General features: G+C 42.7%; 1 protein-coding gene across 2 annotated transcripts; it reads left to right on the forward strand.

Annotated features, from left to right (window-relative positions):
- The first annotated feature begins 5,616 nt into the window (after positions 1 to 5,616).
- On the forward strand, positions 5,617 to 20,612 carry SLC26A3 (solute carrier family 26 member 3). Of its 2 annotated transcripts, none has more exons than XM_026867917.1 (20): positions 5,617 to 5,747; positions 6,559 to 6,698; positions 6,809 to 6,919; positions 7,010 to 7,167; positions 7,935 to 8,099; positions 8,813 to 8,965; positions 9,698 to 9,780; positions 11,099 to 11,246; positions 11,378 to 11,491; positions 11,605 to 11,682; positions 12,118 to 12,213; positions 13,187 to 13,293; positions 13,537 to 13,606; positions 13,695 to 13,787; positions 15,786 to 15,881; positions 16,520 to 16,753; positions 18,356 to 18,410; positions 18,903 to 19,048; positions 19,852 to 19,914; positions 20,511 to 20,612. In XM_026867917.1, the coding sequence occupies exons 1-20, from the start codon at positions 5,617 to 5,619 to the stop codon at positions 20,532 to 20,534; spliced, it is 2,265 nt and encodes a 754-aa protein (XP_026723718.1). In that variant the 3' UTR covers positions 20,535 to 20,612. The 2 variants fall into 2 exon arrangements, with proteins under 2 accessions (XP_026723718.1, XP_026723717.1); XM_026867916.1 differs by having other exon boundaries at positions 19,849 to 19,914; positions 20,511 to 20,534.
- The last annotated feature ends 1,798 nt before the right edge of the window (positions 20,613 to 22,410 follow it).

Here is a 22,410-nt window from a genome sequence, read left to right on the forward strand (position 1 = left end):
AATCATGTTCTTAACATTACAGCTGCAAACAGAAAGGCCAAAGTGTTTATTCCCTTCGTTACTCCATGTAGCACTTTATTGCTTCAGTGAATTAGTGGAAATAATCCAAGAGTAAAACACCTACAGGTGGATGTGATGAAGCCAAAGACAAGACTCTACTGACTTCATTAGAGCCAAGGGTCCCTCCTGCATTTAAACTTAGTCCTAAAATAGTTGTCCTACTGTTTTACATTGCAGCTTCTTGTGACATGTCCCAAATACAAAGATTTAAGAACACATTCAACACTTCAAAGAGGTTTTAAAGAACTTCTATGATCACACCATGCCCACACTTTGAGGAGGGAGGCCAAAAGCTGTTTAATTGCTTTCTGGTTTGAGCTGGTTTACATTATTTTAAATTATTATTTTAATGGTAAAAGTAAATTCTGTTTCAATTTTACAAACTGCAGTAAATCCCTTAAGCCTAACAGCAGTTACCAGAAATGGGTTTGCTGTCACAGAGATGGTACCCTCAACAGTTTAGGAAGTGACCTGGGATCATTACTGACTAGGGGAGCTTATGATCTTGGTTAGAAATGTAGCTCCAACTTTCAGAAGCACTTGAGGTCCATAAAGACTCTCAGGGAACTCGGAGCCATGGGCTAAAGCACAAAAACCAAATCCTGATTGAATGGTCTAATGGACCTCTCACTTTGTGGGGGTGGATATTGGGGTCCTGATTGCCTAATTACTTCTTGGTCTAATCATTGACTGAAATACGGGCAAACCATCTGAGAGCAGAACCTCAGGCTTGTCCTTCTTCTTCTCCTAGATCCGTGTGTGTGACTGTCCCTCCAGAGTACACAGGGTGCCCTCCCTCACGCTGTGCCCTTTCACCAGATGAAGAAAACTTCCTTCAGGGGCAGGGTCTGTGATTTCAAACCTCCAAAGGCTAAGGTGAGCTCTGGCTTCCAGCCCAGAGGAGTGCCCTAAGGAGCCTGGCACCACACAACCTTTCTAACACCATGGCGATCAACAGCTGAAGTATTTCTAGGTATTCATGGCAGCGTGACCTAAGGAAAGGGTCGTAAGGACAGTTTTCATCAGGGAACTTTGGTGCTATAGTGCTCTCAGCACCTCAGCACTAAAGGTTTACTGCTCTCCTGAACACAAAACACCTGAACACAGGCACCTGCAACTGAAGTTGCAGCCTGAGGCATCAAAATACTGTTATTTTAGCTATCTCCTTAGGTGGTTTTAGGTATCTCAAGGAAATGTTTACAAAGGCTCACTTTGGCCTAGCGGCAATTATTTCCCTCGGTTCCTCTAAAGGCGGTGGAGGGGAGCAGGATCCTGCTGGACAGTCCAACCCGCCTACGCCATGTTTGTGCCCTGACCCTCAGCCGACGCTGAGCTGAAAGGTCTGCACCTTTCCACTGTGTCATGGGATGCCACAGCTGTCAGCTCAACCAAGTCACAGCTGGCCTTTGGAAATCCCTGCAAAGGCTATTCTTGGCAATGATCTGAGCATTCAGGAAATGTTTCTGGAAAGACAATGTAGGGTCCCTTAAATGTGCTTTGGAGGAAGGTTCACTCAGAGCTGGCATGCCTAGCAGCTCCATCTCCCTTACTACTGGTTCACACTCCTTCAGAAATGAAAGGTACCATAACTGAGCTCCAGTCACCACTTCCTACCATGTTCAACAGAAACCTGGCAGATGCACAGCACAGGATTGCAACAGACAGTGCCTCTTATTCATCTCTATTTTCCCATATTAGTCTCTGCAGACCAATCAGAAACAGTTCACCAAACAAAGTTAAGCAATATCACAGAGAACTTTAAGAAATTACTCTTATCATCCCTCCTGAGGATAGGCTCAATGGTCAAGGCCACAGTGAAATCTTCCTTTTCTTGTAAAAGTTAACTGAAGTTAGTTATTAAAGTGCTGCCAGTATTTAGGGAGGTTCTGGAATGAAGAACAGCACAAGACACCTGCAATGCCTCTGAAAATTTCACTGATATCTTTTTCCATAAAATCTTGGTGTGGTTTCTTGTGAAGAACTTCCTGGAAGACATATCAGGTACAATTTTGACTTGCCAGTCTGGATATGGGATATGTGAAGTAATGCTTATAAATTAAATGCTTTTAGTCATGTGTTGTATTTCTTGTAAAATGTAAAAATATCTCTTGTGTAATTTGTTTGTATTTTTCAAATGTTTATATTGCAGAGAAGCAGAGTTTGTGCGTATGTATACACAGATTGCAAAGTGGGGTGAAGCATGTTGATATTTAATTATTCAATTGAGGTTACCAGATTTTTGTGTAGTTCTTAGTCAATATCTAGGATAAAATAATCAAAGAAAGAAAGTATTCCTTTGTTAATCTCCTCAACAAAATGACACACATCAAAATATGCATTACCAAAGGTTCACAGATGTGGAGGATTAGCTGTGGAGTTGGAGTTTTTTACATGTGAGAGATGGTAATGCTGTTAGTTGCTGGCCATAAGAACAAGATCAGAGCTATATGGAATAAAACTGAACCAGAATGTTATCGCTGGGATTTCAGTTCAGACCTAGTCTCGGTCAATGAGTGAAAGTTGTTACCACTAGATAGGTATGCAGTGTAAGTTTGATCTGTGCTCCTGTTTCCCAAGTGTGGGTGGACACATTACAGAAGTCATCAGAAGAATTGTGCTAGTTGGTGATGTCCCACAAGGAGTCCAAGGACTTAATGATGTGAGCACTCTGGAAAAGTAGTGGGGATTACTGGAGTATAGACGTCTCTCTTAGGGGATTTGTGGAGGATATTGGCCTCCACTATGTTGGTACTAATTTTCTTTCAAACATCTAAAACAAGTAATGGTGCCAACTGCCAAAATATCCTCCCTATGCAGAGGGCATCCTGTCTTTCTAAACATATATGGGAAGAAAATGAGAGTGAGCAAGAGGAAGGCAATACTGGCTGAAGTCAGTACCTGATAGCTGCTGACAGCCTGTGGAAGAGGGAATGATACAAGAAAAGCTCAACTAGTAGGTGACTAGCAGTAGTGGTCATCTAGCTGCAGCAAGGTACCACACCGTACGGTCTCATTTACCTGTCAGGAAACAGATTGAAGGCACTTTACACTGCACTTCAGATGCTCAGGCTGGCTTGGTTAAACTTAACTTGAGTAATGCCACATCCACCACAGTCTTTAAAGCAGACTCATGCTCATATGGTTCAGCTTGATGAGACCCTCGGGGCAAGGCTCCAGGTCTCCTTCTGCAACTCTAAGTCATCGACCCAAAGCTAACCCAGAGGAGAGTCAGTAAATTGGGGTTCCTATTAGGAGGAAAAAAGACACACAAAACACATCTTCAACAAGACCAGCACTAATAAACCAAAGGAGATTTGGAGAGTTTTAAAGAGGCATATTGTACATTCCCTGAGATCAGAGCATTAAATTTGGCCCGAGGAAAAACAAAGGCTGTGCAAGGGGCAGGAGTGAGAACTAAAGTATTCATAAAAGCTACAGCAGCTGCAGCACTGGGGAAAATCTGAAATTAAAGAATAACCCACGCATTTCTATTTTTATGGCTTATGAACATTTCAAAGGGTACAAATAGTACATCTTGTGCCCTATAATGTAATGAACAAAACTATTCAACAGGAGTTCCAGCAATATTCCTCTCTGTGACATGAAGTCTAAAAGACTGATACACACACTAGGAAACAGAGCAATTCTAAAATCTTTAATAGATAAAACTTCTTCCTGCAAATCTAAGTACACAGAGATTTATCAGAGAAAGAACTAAATTAACCAAGTTTTTAATTTAAATTTCAGCAGCCTCAAGTTTGGAGCTCTGATCCTAACAGAGGGAGGGATGGTAGTGTACAATTACAGGATGGGAGTCTGATTTTAACTGTCTTTGGATCAGGGTCTTGAATAAGCTTAGATTTCAAGTATTATTCTGTTAGAATAATTACCTGCAAGTGTTTGAAAATTTTACAGATCTAATTTGTTTATGTTAAAACAGATAGTAAAAATGTTTAACCCATTGCCAAAATACTGAATCCTTTGTGGAAAAATATCAACAAAACCAGCATATCTAAGAGGTTCACCTGACATTATTTGGGCTTCTACACATCCATGAATTTCCCCAGAACAAATTAGAAAGAAAATAAAATGAAATCACTTCACATAGGTCAATAACAGGCCCTGAGCTGTAGCAAAGTTTCAGGATGGGACTCACATTTTAATGCTAAAATTGTCATAGATAAAAACCTTTCCATCTGTTCATAACTATGCAAATTTCTTTGTGCCACTTTAAAATCTGTCCTGTGATACCTCCAAATATTGAGTATGCACAAGTCTGAATTAGAAATGCACATAGGCTATTCCAGCATGTCAGGCAGTAGACCTGGGTGAGGAACTAGTGTTGGCCAGGCATCTGTCACAAGACTGCCACCAAAGACCAAGGGGCCAGGGAACATTTGCACTAGGTGAGAGAAAACAAAGAAAAACACTCTATTATCAATGTCACAAAAGACTTTTCGTTTCCTACAGTACAACTTCATGTCTGAGTCAAAGAAAATAGAGTAGGATAGAATAGATTAGTTCCAGTTGGAAGGGTCCTACAAAGAACCTCTAGTCCAACCGCAGATACCAAAAGCAAGTTCCATGGCTCCAGTCTAGGACTAATACTGTATTCAATATTTAATGGTATTTTAGGTAGTACATTTATTTAGGTGAATTTAATGTGGGAAGAATGTGAGGCACAGAAAGAAACATAACAGCACAGTGATGGCATCAACTAATTGCTGCAAAATATCCAGTGGTATCAACTGAAATGGATCTTGAACCTTCTCATGTGTCATGTGGACTTCAGGGGTCATTTCTAGTCTATTTAAGCACAAACATGAAAATGTGGGTTGGGCTAAGGTAGAAAATAGTATTTAGGTCAGACATTGCAACAACTGTTTGTGGACATGAAACAGAGGAGAAGCATTCCAGACAACCTGTAACAACCTAACAAATCTTAAAAAAACCTTAACAAGTAGAAATACCATGCTTTTGTACTACTGAGCCTAACCTCCTTGTCACACAGACCCAAGGTGAGCGATTCAGCTCTGTCTCTGAGTGCAAGAGAGCGTGGCCAAGCACTGCCTTGGCTTTGCCTTTCCCCTTGGGTTGGTGGGTTCCAGTGAGCTCTCAGCCCTCCTGGCAGTGCAACAAAGAGAACCCACTTGGGATCCACTGTTTGTTCCATAAGAAATTAGTCTCCCTTGAGGGAGGCAGTTTTTGGTTGCAGACAGCTGACTTGGAGATAAATTAAATCAAAAACAATCTTGTCGGCTTTTTGGCTGCATCTTTAGAATTAAATACTTCACACTCCAGCAAAACATTTCCCTGCAGTGGGAGGAGAAGGAGGGCAGGAGATTACCTTGGCAAAGTGAAATATGTGTCTCAACCATGTCTCTTTTCATCTTCAGAGGTGGTAATGCTCAGTTTGGAGTTCACTCATCTATGCTATGGCTACCTGCCCCACAGTACATAAGGAGCTAATCCTGTTCTTCATTTCAGGTTTTTAAGTAACTAAGACCAAAAAGAAGCACACACAAGTCGCCAACCTCACCTGACATTTCAGAAGAAATGGTTGAACCTGTGGGCAACCACTATATTGTAGCCAGACCTGTGTACTCAGAGAATTTGTTCAATGAAGAGCATGAGAAATTGCACAGATACCATAAAAACTTTTGGGATCACCTGAAAATATATTTTCGGTAAGGAGGGGTTTATATATATATATATATATATTTATATACGGATCTAAGAAACAGCCCGAGTTGCTGTTCTCAGACAGCATGAACTCCATCCTGACAACTTCCATCTCAGATTCCAACAAAGCAAATAAGACTCATTAACCAACTGCAATGTCACATTTTTCTAAAGAATTTTAGCTGCTATTACTCTTAATAAGTCTTCCTAAAGTTGTATCCCAGGCAGGTTGTATTTTCCTGGACAGCAGTGACCTTGGCAGCACAGACTTAGGGGAGACTTTATTGTGACCTTTCAGTACTTAAAGGGGGCTTAAATAAAGATGAGAATGAACTTTTAGTAGAGCCTGTTGTGATAGGACAGGGGCTAACAGTTTTAAACTACAAGAGATAGATGGTAGATTCAGACTAAATATAAGGAAGAAATGTTTTACGGTGAGGGTCATGAAACACTGGAACAGGTTGTCCAGAGAGGTTGTAAATGCCACATCCTTGGAAACATTCAAGGTCAGATTGGATGGGACTCTGAGCAACCTGATCTAGTTGAAAATGTCCCTGATCATTGAAGGGGGGTTGGGTTAGATGGTCTTTAAAGGTCCCTTCCAACCCAAAATATTCTATGATTCTATGAAAATTTTGGTTGGGAGTTCTGGAGGCCACTGCGTCCTCCTTGAAGCAGGTTGATCAGGGCTATGTCTGTGTGAGATTTTGACCTGTCAGCCTGAACCTGAATCCTTCCCCCTTCATTTTCTCTCTGAAGAGGCTGTGACTCAGACAAGCTGTTCACCAACAGCTCTGTCCTCTTGTGTCTTTACAGCTGCTCCCCACAAAGGGTTAAAAAAATTGCCTTGCGTTTGTTTCCTATCATCTCATGGCTGCCAGCATACCGCTTCAGGGAGTGGATCCTGAGTGACATTGTCTCTGGCATCAACACAGGGCTTGTGGCTGTCCTGCAAGGTACCTCCGGGAAACGTGTGCTCTGACACAGCCTGCTAGGCCAGGTCCAAAGGGACTGCCGGCTGCAGCCTATAACACACGTCACCTTCTCGGGGACTCTGTCCTTACAGGTCTCGCCTTTGCTTTGCTGGTGAACGTCCCCCCCAGTTATGGACTGTATGCGGCATTTTTCCCCATCCTGGTCTATTTTATCTTCGGCACATCCAGACATATCTCAGTGGGTAAGTTCAGGCACACCAACCACTCTCCTCACTGGTGAAGAAGTCTGTGCTGCCCCTTCGGGTCTCTAATGAATGCCTTGTCCTGCTCAGGTCCCTTCCCTGTCCTGAGCCTGATGGTGGGAGGAGCCGTCATCAGGCTGGTCCCAGATGACAATGCTGGAAATGGCACTTCCACTAATATCTCAGCAATAAATGAAGAGAGGGTGATGGTGGCTGCATCTGTAACCTTCCTTTCTGGGGTTTTTCAGGTTGGTAAACACATGTGTGTGTGCCTGCACACTTCTATATGCATTTATATGAATAGATGGATAGTGGCCTGACCTTTCTCTGCTGGTACTCACCAAAGTAATTCTTTTCCCCTTCCCACATAACTGACCTTGGCTCACTGGTTAGGAGACATCTGCCCCCCTCCAGTGACCAGGCACTGATCCATGGTGAAATCTGTGGTTTTACCCAGACATGAGCCTACAGTCCACACAGCCGTCCCCCACCTATGTCAAAAACCAATCTGCTGGATAGGAAAAAAGTAGTTGTGAAAGTAATGTGGATGATGAAGACACACCAAGGGGAATAAAACCTCTATCTCATAATAGTAAAGTATTTGCATTTGTCTTTTCAAAAAACCCATGGTTTCTCCTTACTTCCTGATATAGATATCCTACAGTTCCTTTGTAACATATGACAAACATATAACAAACATACGTTTGTGCTTCATGAAACACTGGTACCATGTGAAAATATGGGTACCGAAAACACTAAAACTAAGGAGGTTTATTTTAGCTATAAAATAAAAAGAATGTTTTACCTGTTCTAGCAATTGCTGTTACTAGTCTTATGCTCCCTGTTATTAAATCTCAATTTTTATTGCAAGTCTGCTGACAGGATATTTCTTAATCCCTGGATGTATGGGGATTAGGTGAAATCTTTGTTTCCATTAAATATAGTTCTCTTTGTTGCAGAGACTGCTTAAAAGCATAAACGAATCCCACTGATGCGTGGTCATTTTGCATTTCAGTTGCTTCTGGGAATTCTCCAGTTTGGATTCATAGTTATTTATCTATCACAATCATTAATCAGTGGATTCACGACTGCTGCGGCTATCCATGTTTTGGTATCTCAGCTGAAATTCATGCTTCAACTACCTGTCCCTGGATTTAATAAACCATTTGGTATCATCTATGTAAGTGCTAAGTGTTCATTATTTGCTAATGCTATTGAAACCTGTGATGTATATCTGACTGTGTATCACAAGGCAGTAATAACGGAACTCAGCGTAAAAACAGCCAAGCAGGAGGAAACACAAGAGAAAAATATGAGATGTGTTATTACAATATGACTAACTTTAAATTTATTACCAAACAGCAAGTTACACCCCATTGGGCTAATTAAATAATATTTTCTATTGTGTGTTGCCATATTTTAATTAAATGTTCAAATTTGCTTCAAGCATTTAATTATTCGTATTTACTGGACTGATATTATATATATTTAATTTGGGTATGACTCTGTGAGGTCTGTTGGATGAGAAAGGAGGAAGGAGAAAGGCAGGAAGGGAGAAGCATTGAGGGGCACCTGCTCAGTAATTCCACATGCGCGTTTCCTATTGTGCATGTGTCTGTTGCTCCGACCCTCCCTCAAGGGGAGCCCAGGAGGAGAGGGTGTTTCTGGGAGGAGAGCCCGTGGAAAGGGTGTTTCACAAATGCTCTAGTTGTTTGGGTTATTCACATGCATATTCACTGGGGCTTGCAGTCCACATCATGCCACAGGGAATAAATTCCAACAACTGCAATCCTTAGAGCAATTCAGATATAGGCTCTTCTGGAGGGGATAGTGAGACTGTGCCAGGGCACTATTATTTCTAAAAACCCCACATATTTCTTCCTGACTTTGCAGACTCTGGAGAGTGTTTTCAGCCAGATCACAAAAACAAACATCGCTGACCTTGTCACATCCCTTGTTGTCTTGCTTATCGTGTTCGTGGTGAAAGAAGTGAACGATCGATACAAAGCAAAGTTACCAACTCCCATCCCGATTGAACTCCTTATGGTAACAATCACTTCTCTTTGATTTTGCAATTTCTCTATCACTATAGTGACACGGGAAGCAGAGTTTTAACTATTTCTTCTCCTGTTCCACATTAAATGATGGGTTATCATTTCAACTATAAGGAAAAATTGACAGTGTTCACGAACTATCGTGAGATGTTTTACCTCCTCTTAGCTGTTCGTAACTGAACACATCTGTAGTAAGACGTTATAAACTATGAATTTTTCCCTTGGATGAACTTGGCAGTCCCACAGCTGGGGCCCTCTGCACCACACCTGCAAGCAGCCACTGAAGTCCTGGCCATCTGAGGTTTTGCCTGCCAGCAGCAGAGGGTTTTGCCCCTCCCAAGCAGCAGTAGGGTGCGGGAAGCTTCACAAGGGCAGCAAGCTCCTGAAGTCCTGGAGAATGTTGCTGTAGATACAAGTGGTGCTTGTTTTCCCCCAGAGTTATTACAGCACTTTGTTAGAAAACAACTGCTTTATTGGGTGGGATGTTCTCTGTTGTTAGTGAGATATCCTGATATACTCTTTGTGATTTGTGAATGCAAACCCATACCTGTAAGGTGGTTCAGGAATGACATCTGAACAGCAAGAGATTTGGAGATCTGGGGCATGATTCTGCCACTAGTGTTGAGTGGAAGGTGTGTGGGAGAGGGAAGTGAATGGTTTTTAATAGTTTCTTCACACTCTTGCTTGAATGTGCCTAATAGAGATGGGGTTTATTATCTTTCAGACAGTCTTAGCAGCACTGATTTCCTATTTTGTAAACTTTGAAGAAAAATTTAATGTAGCTGTCGTCGGAAAACTAGAGGAAGGGTAAGTGATTTACTTAAAATTCACCAGGGGAGACAAATGATCTCTCTAGTTTCTGTGTTTAATAAATGAGTGTTAAATCAGTTCAGCTGTGTTTCTGATTAAAATAATTTGCTTCATCTTCCTTCAGTAGGTGAATAAACAGTTTGGTCTCAACAATATGAAGGCACACTTTAGGTAAAAGTTACTCACTGGAGCACATCTCCTATGTGACAAAGAATACACTGCAACATGAAATAATTGCATGGTGCATTTTCTAAGACAGCTGTTGAGCAGGAGGTTGTTGCTCATCCTTTTTTACTGAGCTACTCACTCCTGAACCCCTCCATTTCCCTTGAAGTACACACATGGTTCAACAGCCACCAGCAGCCCTGGGAAGCCACCAGGACACTGCACAGTTCTCCTGCCTGGTCCCATGGCTGGCTGCTAGCATCTCCTCAGGCACCATTATCCTCCGGAGGCCTCAGTCTGCTGCTCCAAGAGCATATCCATATAGAGAGTATATATCCACATACAGAGTATATATCCATATATAGAGTACATCCAGCTATGCTACAGTTTTGGCATAAAGAATTAATAGGCACACAGTAAGTTTAAAAGAGGGAGGAAGGCATATACTGTGACAGCAAACTGCAGCCAGTTACTCACTCGGGTGCTCTCAATTGCCTCTTGTAGCCCCAGGGGTGTTATAGTGGGTGAAGTTTGCAGAGGAACAGCTACTTCTGCTCAAGAGGCTCCATTCTTCCAATTTCAGTTCACTGAAAAAAAGAAAGAAAAAAAAAAGCTCAGAGAGGAATTCTCCCTAGGATCTGCCAAAGACTCTGATCAAAGGGAGCAGGAAATGGTAAAGCTAAAGCATAGACAGCCTGAGAGACTAGTCAATATTACCTGACTTAGTAAATATTTGTTTAGCTGTCTAAAGTGCTACAATGAATCACACAAGGATATTTTTTTTGTTGTTGTAATTAAGTGAAATCCATCTGTGTGCAAATTGCCTGCACAAGGGGTTCAGCATCCTGTCAGCTCTTGCATCCATGCGTAACTAGAAGGCAGAACTGTGCATGCACCTCAGACAAAATAAGCTGTGGCTGGTTTTGGCCAAGTAACTGAGAATCAACTGAGGCACAAACTGAGACAAGTGTGGATAAAGAGTTCCTGTCCTGATTAAGGATTCCCCAAAGTTTTACAGGGTTCAGACCCACAATTCTGTGTTGCATCTCTCCAAAATGCTCAGTATGAGCTGGCCCCCTGCCTTGCTCTCTTGCTTGACAACTAGCTTGCTTAGGCATATCCTTAATGAGCAGAGTTTTTTGTCTTTCAGATTTCAAGCACCTGTTGCACCTGATGTAGGTGTCTTCCAAAAGTGTATCGGCGACAGCATTTCCATCGCAATCGTTGGGTTTGCAGTAGCCTTCTCCGTGGCTAAAGTGTACTCCATCAAGCATGACTATCCAGTAGACAGCAACCAGGTAGGCAAATAACACAGAAATCAATACAGTGCATTTGTCAATGAGAAATAAGCAATTTTAGAAATGCTTTGTCTTGGCAATAACTGTCATGAACCAGCTTCTAAGAACAATGTCTTCTATTTTTATTTCAGGAACTAATTGCTTTCGGTCTGGGTAATATAGTTGGTGGATCATTCAAAGGATTTGCCTCTAGCACTGCTCTGTCGAGATCAGGTGTGCAGGAGAGCACAGGAGGCAAAACACAGGTATAAGAGACAACAGATCATGTCGGCATTTAATGCAAGAAAACTCTCTTCTTTCCTAGCTGACCATAAAGCCTGCAGGCACTTATTCATAGTGGAACTGTTCTCTCATGCAGATTGCTGGTATTATCTCAGCTGTCATCGTCTTGATTGTGATCTTGGCCATTGGGTTTCTCCTGGCACCATTACAAAAGGTATTCACTGTTTTCACCTAGTGCTTCCTCCTGCTTGCCAAAGACTGGGCTCCTCTAGGAGTCACTGGGAGTGTTTGTTGGCTTCAGTAGGAGCCAAACAAGGTTTTGAAAAGCTTGGTTCTTCTTCTCAGATCATGACAGAGAAGACCATTACATCTAGTCCCTCAATGGGAATGCAAGTACCCAAACACTAAACATCACAGCAGCAGCTTGTAATAAATAAGTGAGCCAAAAATAAGTGAGATTTGCAACCTCAAGTCAGATACCTGAGCTGCACCATGCCTAGGGAGTTTCCAGCAGTAGTGATACACTGGGAGGAGTTCCCTGGCCTTTCAGCTGCACTTTGGTCCTATTTGTGTGATCTTTTAAGTCTTAATGTTCAACATTTGCTTTGCTTGCTTTAAAATTCAACATGTATTTTGGTCTTTTTAACAGTCAGTCCTTGCATCTTTGGCTCTTGGCAACTTGAAAGGAATGCTCATGCAGTTCAAGGAAATAGGGATCCTATGGAGAAAGGACAAGTATGACTGTGTAAGTTAAGTTCCACAAGCATTCAGGAATGAAGCACTCTGGAAAAGTCATCTATTATGCAAATTTGCTTACAGTCTATCTTTTTTTTTATATATACCTGCCTTCACTAAATGGAAAGCACAATACGGGCATGCCTTTTTTACTTGTATACCTCTTGCTCTTGTTTTCCACTTTATCCCACCTATTTTGAGTCAATTCTTTCTCCTATCTTCATTTTCATCCATTTCATCAGAATCTATTAATATACAGTTCATTATGTAAAGTCGATATAGAAGACAGTTGCAGAAAATGTCTAAATACCTACTGCATTGGCTATGCATTCAGGGACATTTTCTCACACTCATGCAGCATGTTAGATGGAAGTTACACAGCAAAAAACAAATGACAATCAGTGCTTGAAGGGTTTACTTCAAATGGTGAAGCTCATGTCTGAAGGGCAGGACTTACCTCTAACACTCAGAAAAATTAGGTTCTTGCCTTTGGTGGGTTCCCTGTGTTCCTAAATGGTTCCAGACCTCAGTTTTCCCAGATACCAAACAGTTATTTACCTCATGAAAATACTTTGAGATCTGTGGTTAAAAGTATTCAGTATTATCTAGTCATTTGTGCTTATCATCAGTCACACACATTCACAGCACCTACATTTGCACATTTTACCATTTACCAGCTTTACCAGGATAGTGATTTACTTGTAACCTTGCCTTTCTACTGGATTTTTACTGAACGTTTAGTGAACCACCTACAGAAGATCCACACCTCTTATTCTAAGCCTTTATTGTATAGAGATTGTCATCCCTAGAAACACGCCCTGGTGCTAGTCAGTGAGTCTGTCCCTGTTTTACAAGAAAACCCCTCACCAAAGGCAGATGGACAGCCTGGACCAGATCTGAGATTTGTTACTGCTCTCACCCTGAGGTCATGACCCAAGTCCTTGACACACTCATAACTGCTGCCCTCCACCTGCTTGTTACAGGTCATATGGGTGGTGACTTTCTTAGCTGCCATTTTTCTTGGCCTGGATATTGGACTAGCAACTGCCGTGGCATTCCAGCTGCTGACTGTGGTGATCCGCTCCCAGTTGTGAGTACTTGTTGGACACAATGATAAGATATCTTAGGGCCTGCTGTTATAAATTAACTCTCGCTGTACAGAGAAGGCCAACAGCCCCATTCCTCAGACTGCCCAGAAATCTTGGATGGAAAAATACTTTACAGGGTTAAACCCTTGGATGTAGGGTCCCCACTGCAACAGAGCTTTCTCTGATCCTTCCCTTCCTCCAGGTTTCAGTATGGGGTGCAAATATTTGTGTGTGTTTGTTCACAGCCCAAGCTGCACTGTTTTGGCTAATGTTGGGAGAAGTAACATCTACAGAAACAGGAAGGATTACACCGATGTAAGAAATGTCATGTTTCTTTTATTATCTGCTGCATTTGTGTTTCCATAGCAGACATTGTTACTGACACTTTTACTTCATTGCACAGATCTATGAGCCAGAAGGAGTGAAGATTTTCAGATGCTCATCTCCTATCTTCTTCGCTAATATAGAATTCTTCAGAGAGAAACTCATCAGTGCAGTAAGTGTCTGGGGCTGTTGTTCTGAATATATGAATTGCATGACACATTAAGATGAATACAATTTCCCAATAATTACTATGTATGCAGTCAGGCCACAGTTCAAAGACAAATTTTTAGTGAATGATTCTAATATTGTGGTCACTATTGTAATCCCACATGTACACACACACACCTCTGAGAAAGAACAGCCTGACTCATTGTTTTGCCAATTATTAGGCCTAGCATAAAGGACACAGCCAGCATAAAGATGAACCAATAACCAAACCATATTTGATACAAAAGGATCAGCACATGGGTGAGCACTGGGGGTACAAACAAGTCAGTCAGATTATACATAATTGACATCAACCCCACTGACCCCAACAATGACACCACACAACCAACAATGGATGGAATAAATGGTGAAATGCAGTTTCCCATAGAAGGGACAGGAGACAATCGAGTCAACAAGCCAAACGCATCAGACCAAGGAAGCCACACACTGAATCTCTACACAGCCCACATTTACAAAAGCCAGACCTGACTGGAGCCCAGTCCCAGGGAGGCAGGAGGTCCTTCCCCAACTGGGAACTCTGCACAGTGCCTCCACCTCACAGACAGACACTGCCCCTCCTGCCAGTGGTCCCAGCTTTTATCCCCAAGTGGAACACCTGACCTTTGCTTCCTTAATGCAGACACCTGGGGCTCCTTTACCTCATGGCTCTCCCTGCAAGGCCGGCCGCTCCCTGGAGGGAAGCCTAAAGGCAAACTCACCCCCCCTTTGGGAAGGGCTGTGGGAATCACCCAGATGTCAACCTTAATTTGGGGCTTGGGGTTGAAACCCCAGCATTTCACTCATGCTGAACCTTAACAATGTATACACGTATTTTAAGTCCTTTAGAAGAAAATGGTGCAAACATAGATGATAATATAAAGGGATATTACTTTATTAGCATTTATATTATTTACACCAAATAAATGCTCGTTTATTCATCTTGCCCCAAAGATGTAACCACAACAGTCAGAAGAAAAGCTGAATGAAATCATACTATCAAAGAGGTCTTAACCTCTTCCATGACAAACTGGGTGAAGACAGCCAGTCTTTCCATAATGAGCATGGAAAGCCAGGACCCCTGAGCTCTCACCGTGCCAGAGACTCCAACCATCCCCAGACTGAGACGAACATGCACCCATAACCTCCCCTTCCTACTACTCTTAGGGGGAAGTTGAGAAGCACTGGCTACCCTGGGCATTGGTAATGAGTAGTTCATTCTTCACAATGAAGGACTAAACTGGCAAAGGAATCTGACATGTTTGAGTCTCCATGTGCTTGGCTTTCACCTCAGAAGAGACTGAAGGTTTTTTTATATGAGTGCAGATGCTCACACCACTCTCTTCATAAATATGGGTATTTTTAACACCTCTCTCCTCCACCCACTAGATAGATGAGGCAGAAGACTTGCAGGAATTTAGTATTTTTGCAACCCTTATTATTCTAATTTACCAGTTGTCTAATTTTGTTAAAACCAGATAAAAGGTTCAAGAGACGTATGCAGCCATCATGATCAATTTTGGTTTTCTTCAAGAAAACAAAACTGTGTATATGATACATGCTGCAGTCAGGTGGCACAGAGCAGATACAACCTGTGAGCTCTCAAATCTCAGTTGCCTAGGTGGCCATCTCATAACGAAGATGAGTAGACCATGCTCTGGGCTATCCAGCACTGTGCCAGCCTGTTGGAGCTACTGGCCTTTGCTACAGCATTGTCACTGCTATAATGCTGTCCATGCTGGTGTCCCAATGTAGAGTTGGTGCTGCCCCATCTGTAGCCATACCTGTAGACATCTTTCCAACCAAGAAAAAGAGCCTTTGTTTGAGTTGATGAAAAGTGGTAGGCAACATCAAGTCCAAACTATGCTCACCATGACTGTAAAGAAAAGCTGCATGAGATGCTGTGTCCTTCCCCAGGTGTCACTGGCTTGGGTTTTTTTAGTTATTCAAAGTGCTGTTTCTGCAGGTTGGCTTCAGCCCACTGAGAGTCCTGAGGAAACGCAATAAAGCTCTGAGGAAGATCAGAAAGATGCTGAAGAAAGGAGAGCTGCAAGTGACGCCTGTATGTAAGGCAACTCTACCCAGGGGGATTAAGCAATCAGCTCTGGCTTGACGTGGCAGGGAAGTGCCTCACAGCCTCCCACGCTAATTAGATATGCTATTCCCCAAGTTGCCACTTCGTGACATAAACACATTTCAAAAATAAGATTTTAAATACCTATCACAGTTAGAGACCTACAGCTTTACCATGGGCAGAACTTGTATGTGTCCACTGAAGCTTTGTCTGGCATCAAATGGCAGGATCAGATCCCACAGAGGCAATGTCCATGCTGTATTAATGGTAGGACAAAGATGGGTTTCTCCCAACCCAAATCCAACATGCTTTTTGTTTATTTCTTCCAAAACTACTGAATCAAAGCATGTCTGACCATTGACTTCAGGGAACAATAGAAAGCCATCATTAATTGATTATGATGCTGATTAAATAATTCATGAGAGGAAACCAAATATTTCCAGACTCCTCCAGACAAGGGAGAGACAGAACATTTTCTAATCTAAGGTGCAGGTGGGTCCTGCTCCATTTTATGGGTACATGAGCTTTGCATTGCCACCATTCTTGCCCTTGCATAAGATGCAATACTACCCTGCCTGGATCTTAAAAAGAAGTATTAATTATGACACTTTTCTCTGTCAACACAGAAAGGCTTGATTTGCATGGTTAACCATACACATGAGTCAGATGAAGAATTAGACAACAACAGGATAGAGGAGCTGGACCAGCCCACCAACATGACAGACTTGCCCATTCAGATCAACTGGGGTGCTGACCTCCCCCCTGGCATCACTGTGCCGCGGGTCGACATCCACAGCATTGTTCTGGATTTCTCCTCAGTGTCCTTCCTTGATTTTTCTGCCACGAGAGTCCTCCAAAAGGTAATTGTAATTCACAAGACAAACACTAATCACATGAAAGAAATACATAGGAATGCAGTTACACTTCAGAGACACGCTTGAGGGAATGGATGGCACACGGAGGGACCTTGACAGGCTTGAGGAGTGACAATCTGAATCTCATGAGGTTCAACAGGGCCAAATGCCAGGTCCTGCACATGGGTCAGGGCAACCCCCAGTATCAATACAGGCTGGGGGATGAATGGGTTGAGAGCAGGCCTGAAGAGAAGGACTTGGGGGTACTGGTGGATAAAAAATCGGACATGAGCCGGCAATGTGTGCTTGCAGCCCAGAAAGCCAATCATACCCTGGTCTGCACCAAAAGAAGCGTGGCCAGCAGGTCGAGGGAGGTGATTCTACCCCTCTACTCTGCTCTGGTGAGACCCCACCAGGAGCCGTGCCCAGCTGTGTAGTCCTCGGAACAAGAAAGTCATTGACCCATTGGATTGAGTCCAGATGAGGGCCACAAAAAAGGTCAGTGGGCTGGAACACCTCTCCTATCACAAAAGGCTTAAGAGAGTTCAGGTTGTTCAGCCTGGAGAAGAGAAGGCTCCGGGGACACCTTATTATGGCCTTAAAGGGCTTATAAGAAAGATGGAAAGAGACATTTTACCAAGGCCTGTAGTGAGATGACAAGGGGCAATGGGTTTAAACTGAAAGAGGGCAGATTTAGGTCAGATATAAGGAAGAAATTCTTCACTGTGTAGCTGGTGAGGCCCTGGCACAGGTTGCCCAGAGAAGCTGTGGCTGCCCCCTCCCTGGCAGTGTTCAAGGCCAGGTTGGACGGGGCTTTGAGCAACCTGGGCTAGTGGAAGGTGTCCCTGCCCATGGCAGGGGGTTGGAACTAGATGATCTTTAAAGGTCCCTTCCAACCCAAACCATTCTGTGATTCTATTCTGTATTTGTAGACTGCTTCTTAAAGGCATTCCTATATGGACCGGAAAGTCGGTGGCAACCTTTGAATTTATCTGAATTTTAATGTACATTTTCCATAGAAAATGTTTAGGAAATTGATTGAATAATTAATCTAGATTTTCTTGTAATTAGAGTGTTGGTTGTGGCACCCTTTCTTCAACTGGTAAGATTTTGGGAAGCTTTACAGAAATGTACATATGAAATACAGCATTAAACACTGGGCTGGAATTTGGAGCACTGGAGTTTCATTTCTGCTCCTGTTCTCACTTCCCAGGATGACCTTGAACATAGCAATAAGAACAACACTTTCAAACAGTAGTAGCTAAAGTTAACTATCTAGAGCCACATAAGGTGTGTAAATCTATTCCCAAAGGAACTAAACATCTGCCATGTCACTGGGAACTGTAGTTCTGCTCAAATTCCCAGTTATAAAAATATCCCCAGAAGATTCTGAAGTCTTAGTTTTATCATGTTTCAAGTAGGTACAATAAAGCCATACAATATATGAAAGATGACTTGTGTCACTGTGGGCTAAATGTATTTAATATTGCCCCTTTTCAAAAGGATTGTTCATCCTTGTCTGCAGCCATGTGAAGTGCCTATACTGCCTCTAAGTGCAGCAGAGTTTTAGAGCTGCTTACCATCATAGATCTCTTTCCTGTTTAACAGACTTTGAAGGAATTTGTCCGGATCAACATCGACATTTACATTGCAGGAGCACATGGTGAGTACTTGCCTTTCTGTCAGCATCACCACAAATGCCTTGTCCCACTGCTTTCCCTGTCTACCACTGAACACAGCTCTGGAGGGTCATCCCAGTTTTACTTTCCGGACTTGGACAGCAAACAGATCCAGCTGAGCAGACATGTCATCCCTCCCAGGCTGTCCTCAGCAGGCTGAGACTACACATGATGGCTCATTTCACCTATGGACACTGATTTGCTGTACGGCTCTGTCCTCTTGGGCAGTCTGGGTTAGAAATTAAATAAGAAACAGCACTCAAATTCCCTTTTGCCTGGCATCAAGCAGGGCAGTACTGATGGGCATTTATATCCAATCCTCTCCAAATCAGTAAAGAGGAACCCATCTGCTCAAATAAAACAGTGCAGCATACCAGCAATTCCTATGTTCGCTCAGTGGACATGCTCAGGATACTCTATTTCTTAATTCTCAGGGCCCACAGGTCACTTTATGCTTTGATTTTGTTCCCCCACAGAGGGCTTCCTGGACAAACTGGAGAGATGTGCATTTTTTGATGAGGAGATTAAGCCATCTATGTTTTTCCTCACCATTCATGATGCGGTTTTACACATTTTGCTGAAGAAGGACATAGCCAGCTCTCCCAAATTAAAGCCCACTGAGGTAACACTACAGTTTTTATCTTCACTACTTTAGTGCCTTTACATTAGTCACAGGCACCAGCAGTGCCCTGCATACCTAGCCATGCGCTCTACACCATCTTTATATTCAAGCAGTTAATGATTAAAACTCAGCTGGTCTCCAATAAATTTGGAGACTGAGTGACCATTGGTCCAGATGTCTGGCAAACCACTAGTGAAAGAAGTGAATAATTCTCATTGGAGACTGGCCAGGCCATGGACTTCACTTGCAGCCACATCCTTGGGAAGAGCATGGTGTGGGGCAAAATTCTGGCCCATCCACCAGCAGTCTTCTGTTGTCACCCACCTGGCAGGGACTACTGGATACGCTGCAGCAGTTCTTGCAAGGCAGACTTGATGCTGCTTGCATGTAGGCTTCCCCAGGTCTGTTTTCAAAGGGAGTGCTAAAGCAGTGCAGATAAATAAGTACAGACAAATTTGGTGATGGCCTTTTTGGGAGTGTTCTTAAATCAAGAGCAAGAAAGGATCCTGTGTATGTTAAACCTGTTTAAAAGAACCAAACCCAGAATGCTACTCACCTGGAAACTGCCTAATCTCACTTAGCTGAACCTGTCCAGCTCTTCTGCAGTGCCCCAAAGACGTGGTCAGGGGCATAAAAGGCTGAAAAGTGAGAGATTCCTTCCTTCCAGGCCAACTTCCCAGGCATGTTCCAGAGATTTAAAAAGCAAGACCTTCTTCAATGTGGAAAAAGAAAAAAAAAAAAAAAAAAAAAAAAAAAAGAGAGAAAGAGAAGTAACTCCCAACTTCTTGTGTTCATTGCAGGAGAAGGGTAGCAGCAATGACTATATCACCATCCCCAGCAACGGACTGCGCAGCTGGGAGTGCACGGTAAGACTCCCATCTCTGGTAGCAGCACCCCAAATACAACCTCAAAAGCTGCTAGGGCAGATAACAAAAGCATATTCATCCCTGAGCTCTTGTGTCAGCCCAGTGCAAAAAGCATCCAGACAGCTTATTGATGGGATCTGACTTAAAGCAAAGCCTTACAGGAGTAGGAGGCATGGGGCTCAGCTCACAAGCCTTGCCTTGAGCACTGAGACTCTGCAGAGGGAAGGCGGGCAAAGGCCATCTCACCAGCCTCTCACCCGGTCTCCTCGCCTGTCCACCACAGTTCCCCCGTGACAAGCTCACTAGTAGAATGTCCATGTGGCAGAGACATCAGCGTTAGTCCCATTTATCTAAATGTCTCAGGCAGAAGGGGAGTTTGAAGACAAGCGACAAGGAAGAGACACATGCAGTCTTCCATCATGGACTTAAAGGGCAGTATCCAGCACACAGCAACCCCATTAGGAGAAAATGTCAGACCACAGCCTTCCCCCACAGATGCTTTAGAGGAAAAAATTCTTACATACTGTTCACCATTGGGCACCTACCATGGCCATTCCTTACAGAGAGTGACATTTATGTCCTTTTATTTCCTACAGATTCCAACAGAAACAAAATTTTAGATTTAATTTTCTAAATTCTCCAGAAACACAATGTCACTTACAGAAGATGAATGCAGACGCAGTGGTGAGCATGAAGACAAAAGAATACTTTTAAATACCTTAAGAAGGATTTACTATGTATGGCTATGCTCCAAGTTCTGGAATGGGCTGATTAGTCTTTATGTGTCTCTGTATATATAGAAATGTATTTATGTACATACATGGAGGCTAAAATCACACAGGTTATCTTATTTCACACCTTGTTGACATCCTATCCACAGAGTTGAAGATGCAGGTAATGTTACCTCTGTTGGCATATACTTGTACATCCATCTACATTATTCTGACAGTTTGTAGACAATCTGTACAGTTTCTAGAGAATATGTAAGTATTTGAAATCTTGTAATTTATAACACAGACTAGTAGGTGGGTGTGATATTTTATCTTCAGCTTGTATATAACTTGTATAAAGTTTTCTTGACAGTTTGTAAGATACCTAATAGACTGAGTTATTAAACTTGTTCTCAGCTCACTACCACGAGTATAGTGTACATAGTGTCTAGTGTATCTACCATAAAACATTTAAGGTCGTTCAGGAAAGACACAGCATTTTCAGGTCCAAATACGATTCACTGATTTGGTTTGGGCTGGTATAAAGTGCACGAGAGAGGACACATTTATACTGAATTATTAAGTAATGATTTTGGCAACTCTGCATTGTTTGCTGCATGTCAATACACCATCGAGATAGTGTATATTAAATGAGACCCAGCATGCCTCCTCCAGCAAGCAGACAGACACACTGGCCCCAGAACTCGGCTTGGGAGGAGCTGTGGGTGCAGAGCTGCCAGGCAGGAAAGCTGAATTGCCCAGATCTCTTGGAGCAGATGCACAGAGGACTTTTAAAGAATCAACACTGACATTCTAGTCTGCACAACCCAGTCTGCGCAACTGCCATCAGTTAACTCCTGCTGGAAGTCTAAGGCTTGAAGGTGAACTACACCGCACCTTTCAGAGAAAAAAAACAAACAACAAACCCCCAAAGTGACAGAACTTTTAATGAGCATAGCAAGTGCTGGAGGTATAAGAGTATTCAGCCTAGAGGAAAATGGAAACATCCCCAGAGTCTGAAAGAAATAGCCATCTGAAATCACAAGTTTTTAGTTTTCAAGACTAGTTTTGACTTTCAACCAAGCTGGGGTGACCAGAACCATGCATCTGGACTTGCAGTGAAGAAGGGCTGAGGGGAAGGAGGAAGTGTTCTGGATAAACAAGAACCATTATTTTTATCTCCATAGTATGCAGGACTTCAAAATGTGAAGGGAAACCAGACGGAAATAATTGGGTGGAAATGCCACTTGTTTTTATAAAAGGTACATATACGTATGCCACATTCAATGGGTACCTTCATTTAGAAAACCGAGCTTCCAGAGGGAAATTCCATAGATGTCACCTCTCTGGACCTGAGCAAAGCCTCCTCTGCCATGCCATGTGGGCAATTTTTAATGCCATTGACGATGGGGTGACTAAGAAAGACAAAGATAGATTATGCTAAAGAGGAGATGACAACTAGGAGCTTTGAAAGGGAAACACCAGGATGAAGGGAGCACTAATCTCACATATTTTCATTTTTTTTACAAAAATTACAAAAATCTGGAGTTATTTGATGAAATCTGCTAATGAAATCAAGCTGGAAGATAATATTAAAGTGAGGAGGCTTTGAATATAGAAAGAATAAGGTGAGCTTGAAGACTGAGGTAAAAGAATTTCAGCATTCAGAAAACACACTCATGCATTTGTGGATGAACAACAAGCTGGGGTTCTGCGGTGGGCGATCATGTGCCCAGAATGGCATGGGAGAGGTGGCCTTTGGTGGTAATCACATCACAGTGTTACA

The sequence above is a fragment of the Athene cunicularia genome, assembly GCF_003259725.1.
Source record: "Athene cunicularia isolate RWA chromosome 1 unlocalized genomic scaffold, athCun1 chr1_part2, whole genome shotgun sequence".
Lineage (NCBI taxonomy): Eukaryota > Metazoa > Chordata > Aves > Strigiformes > Strigidae > Athene > Athene cunicularia.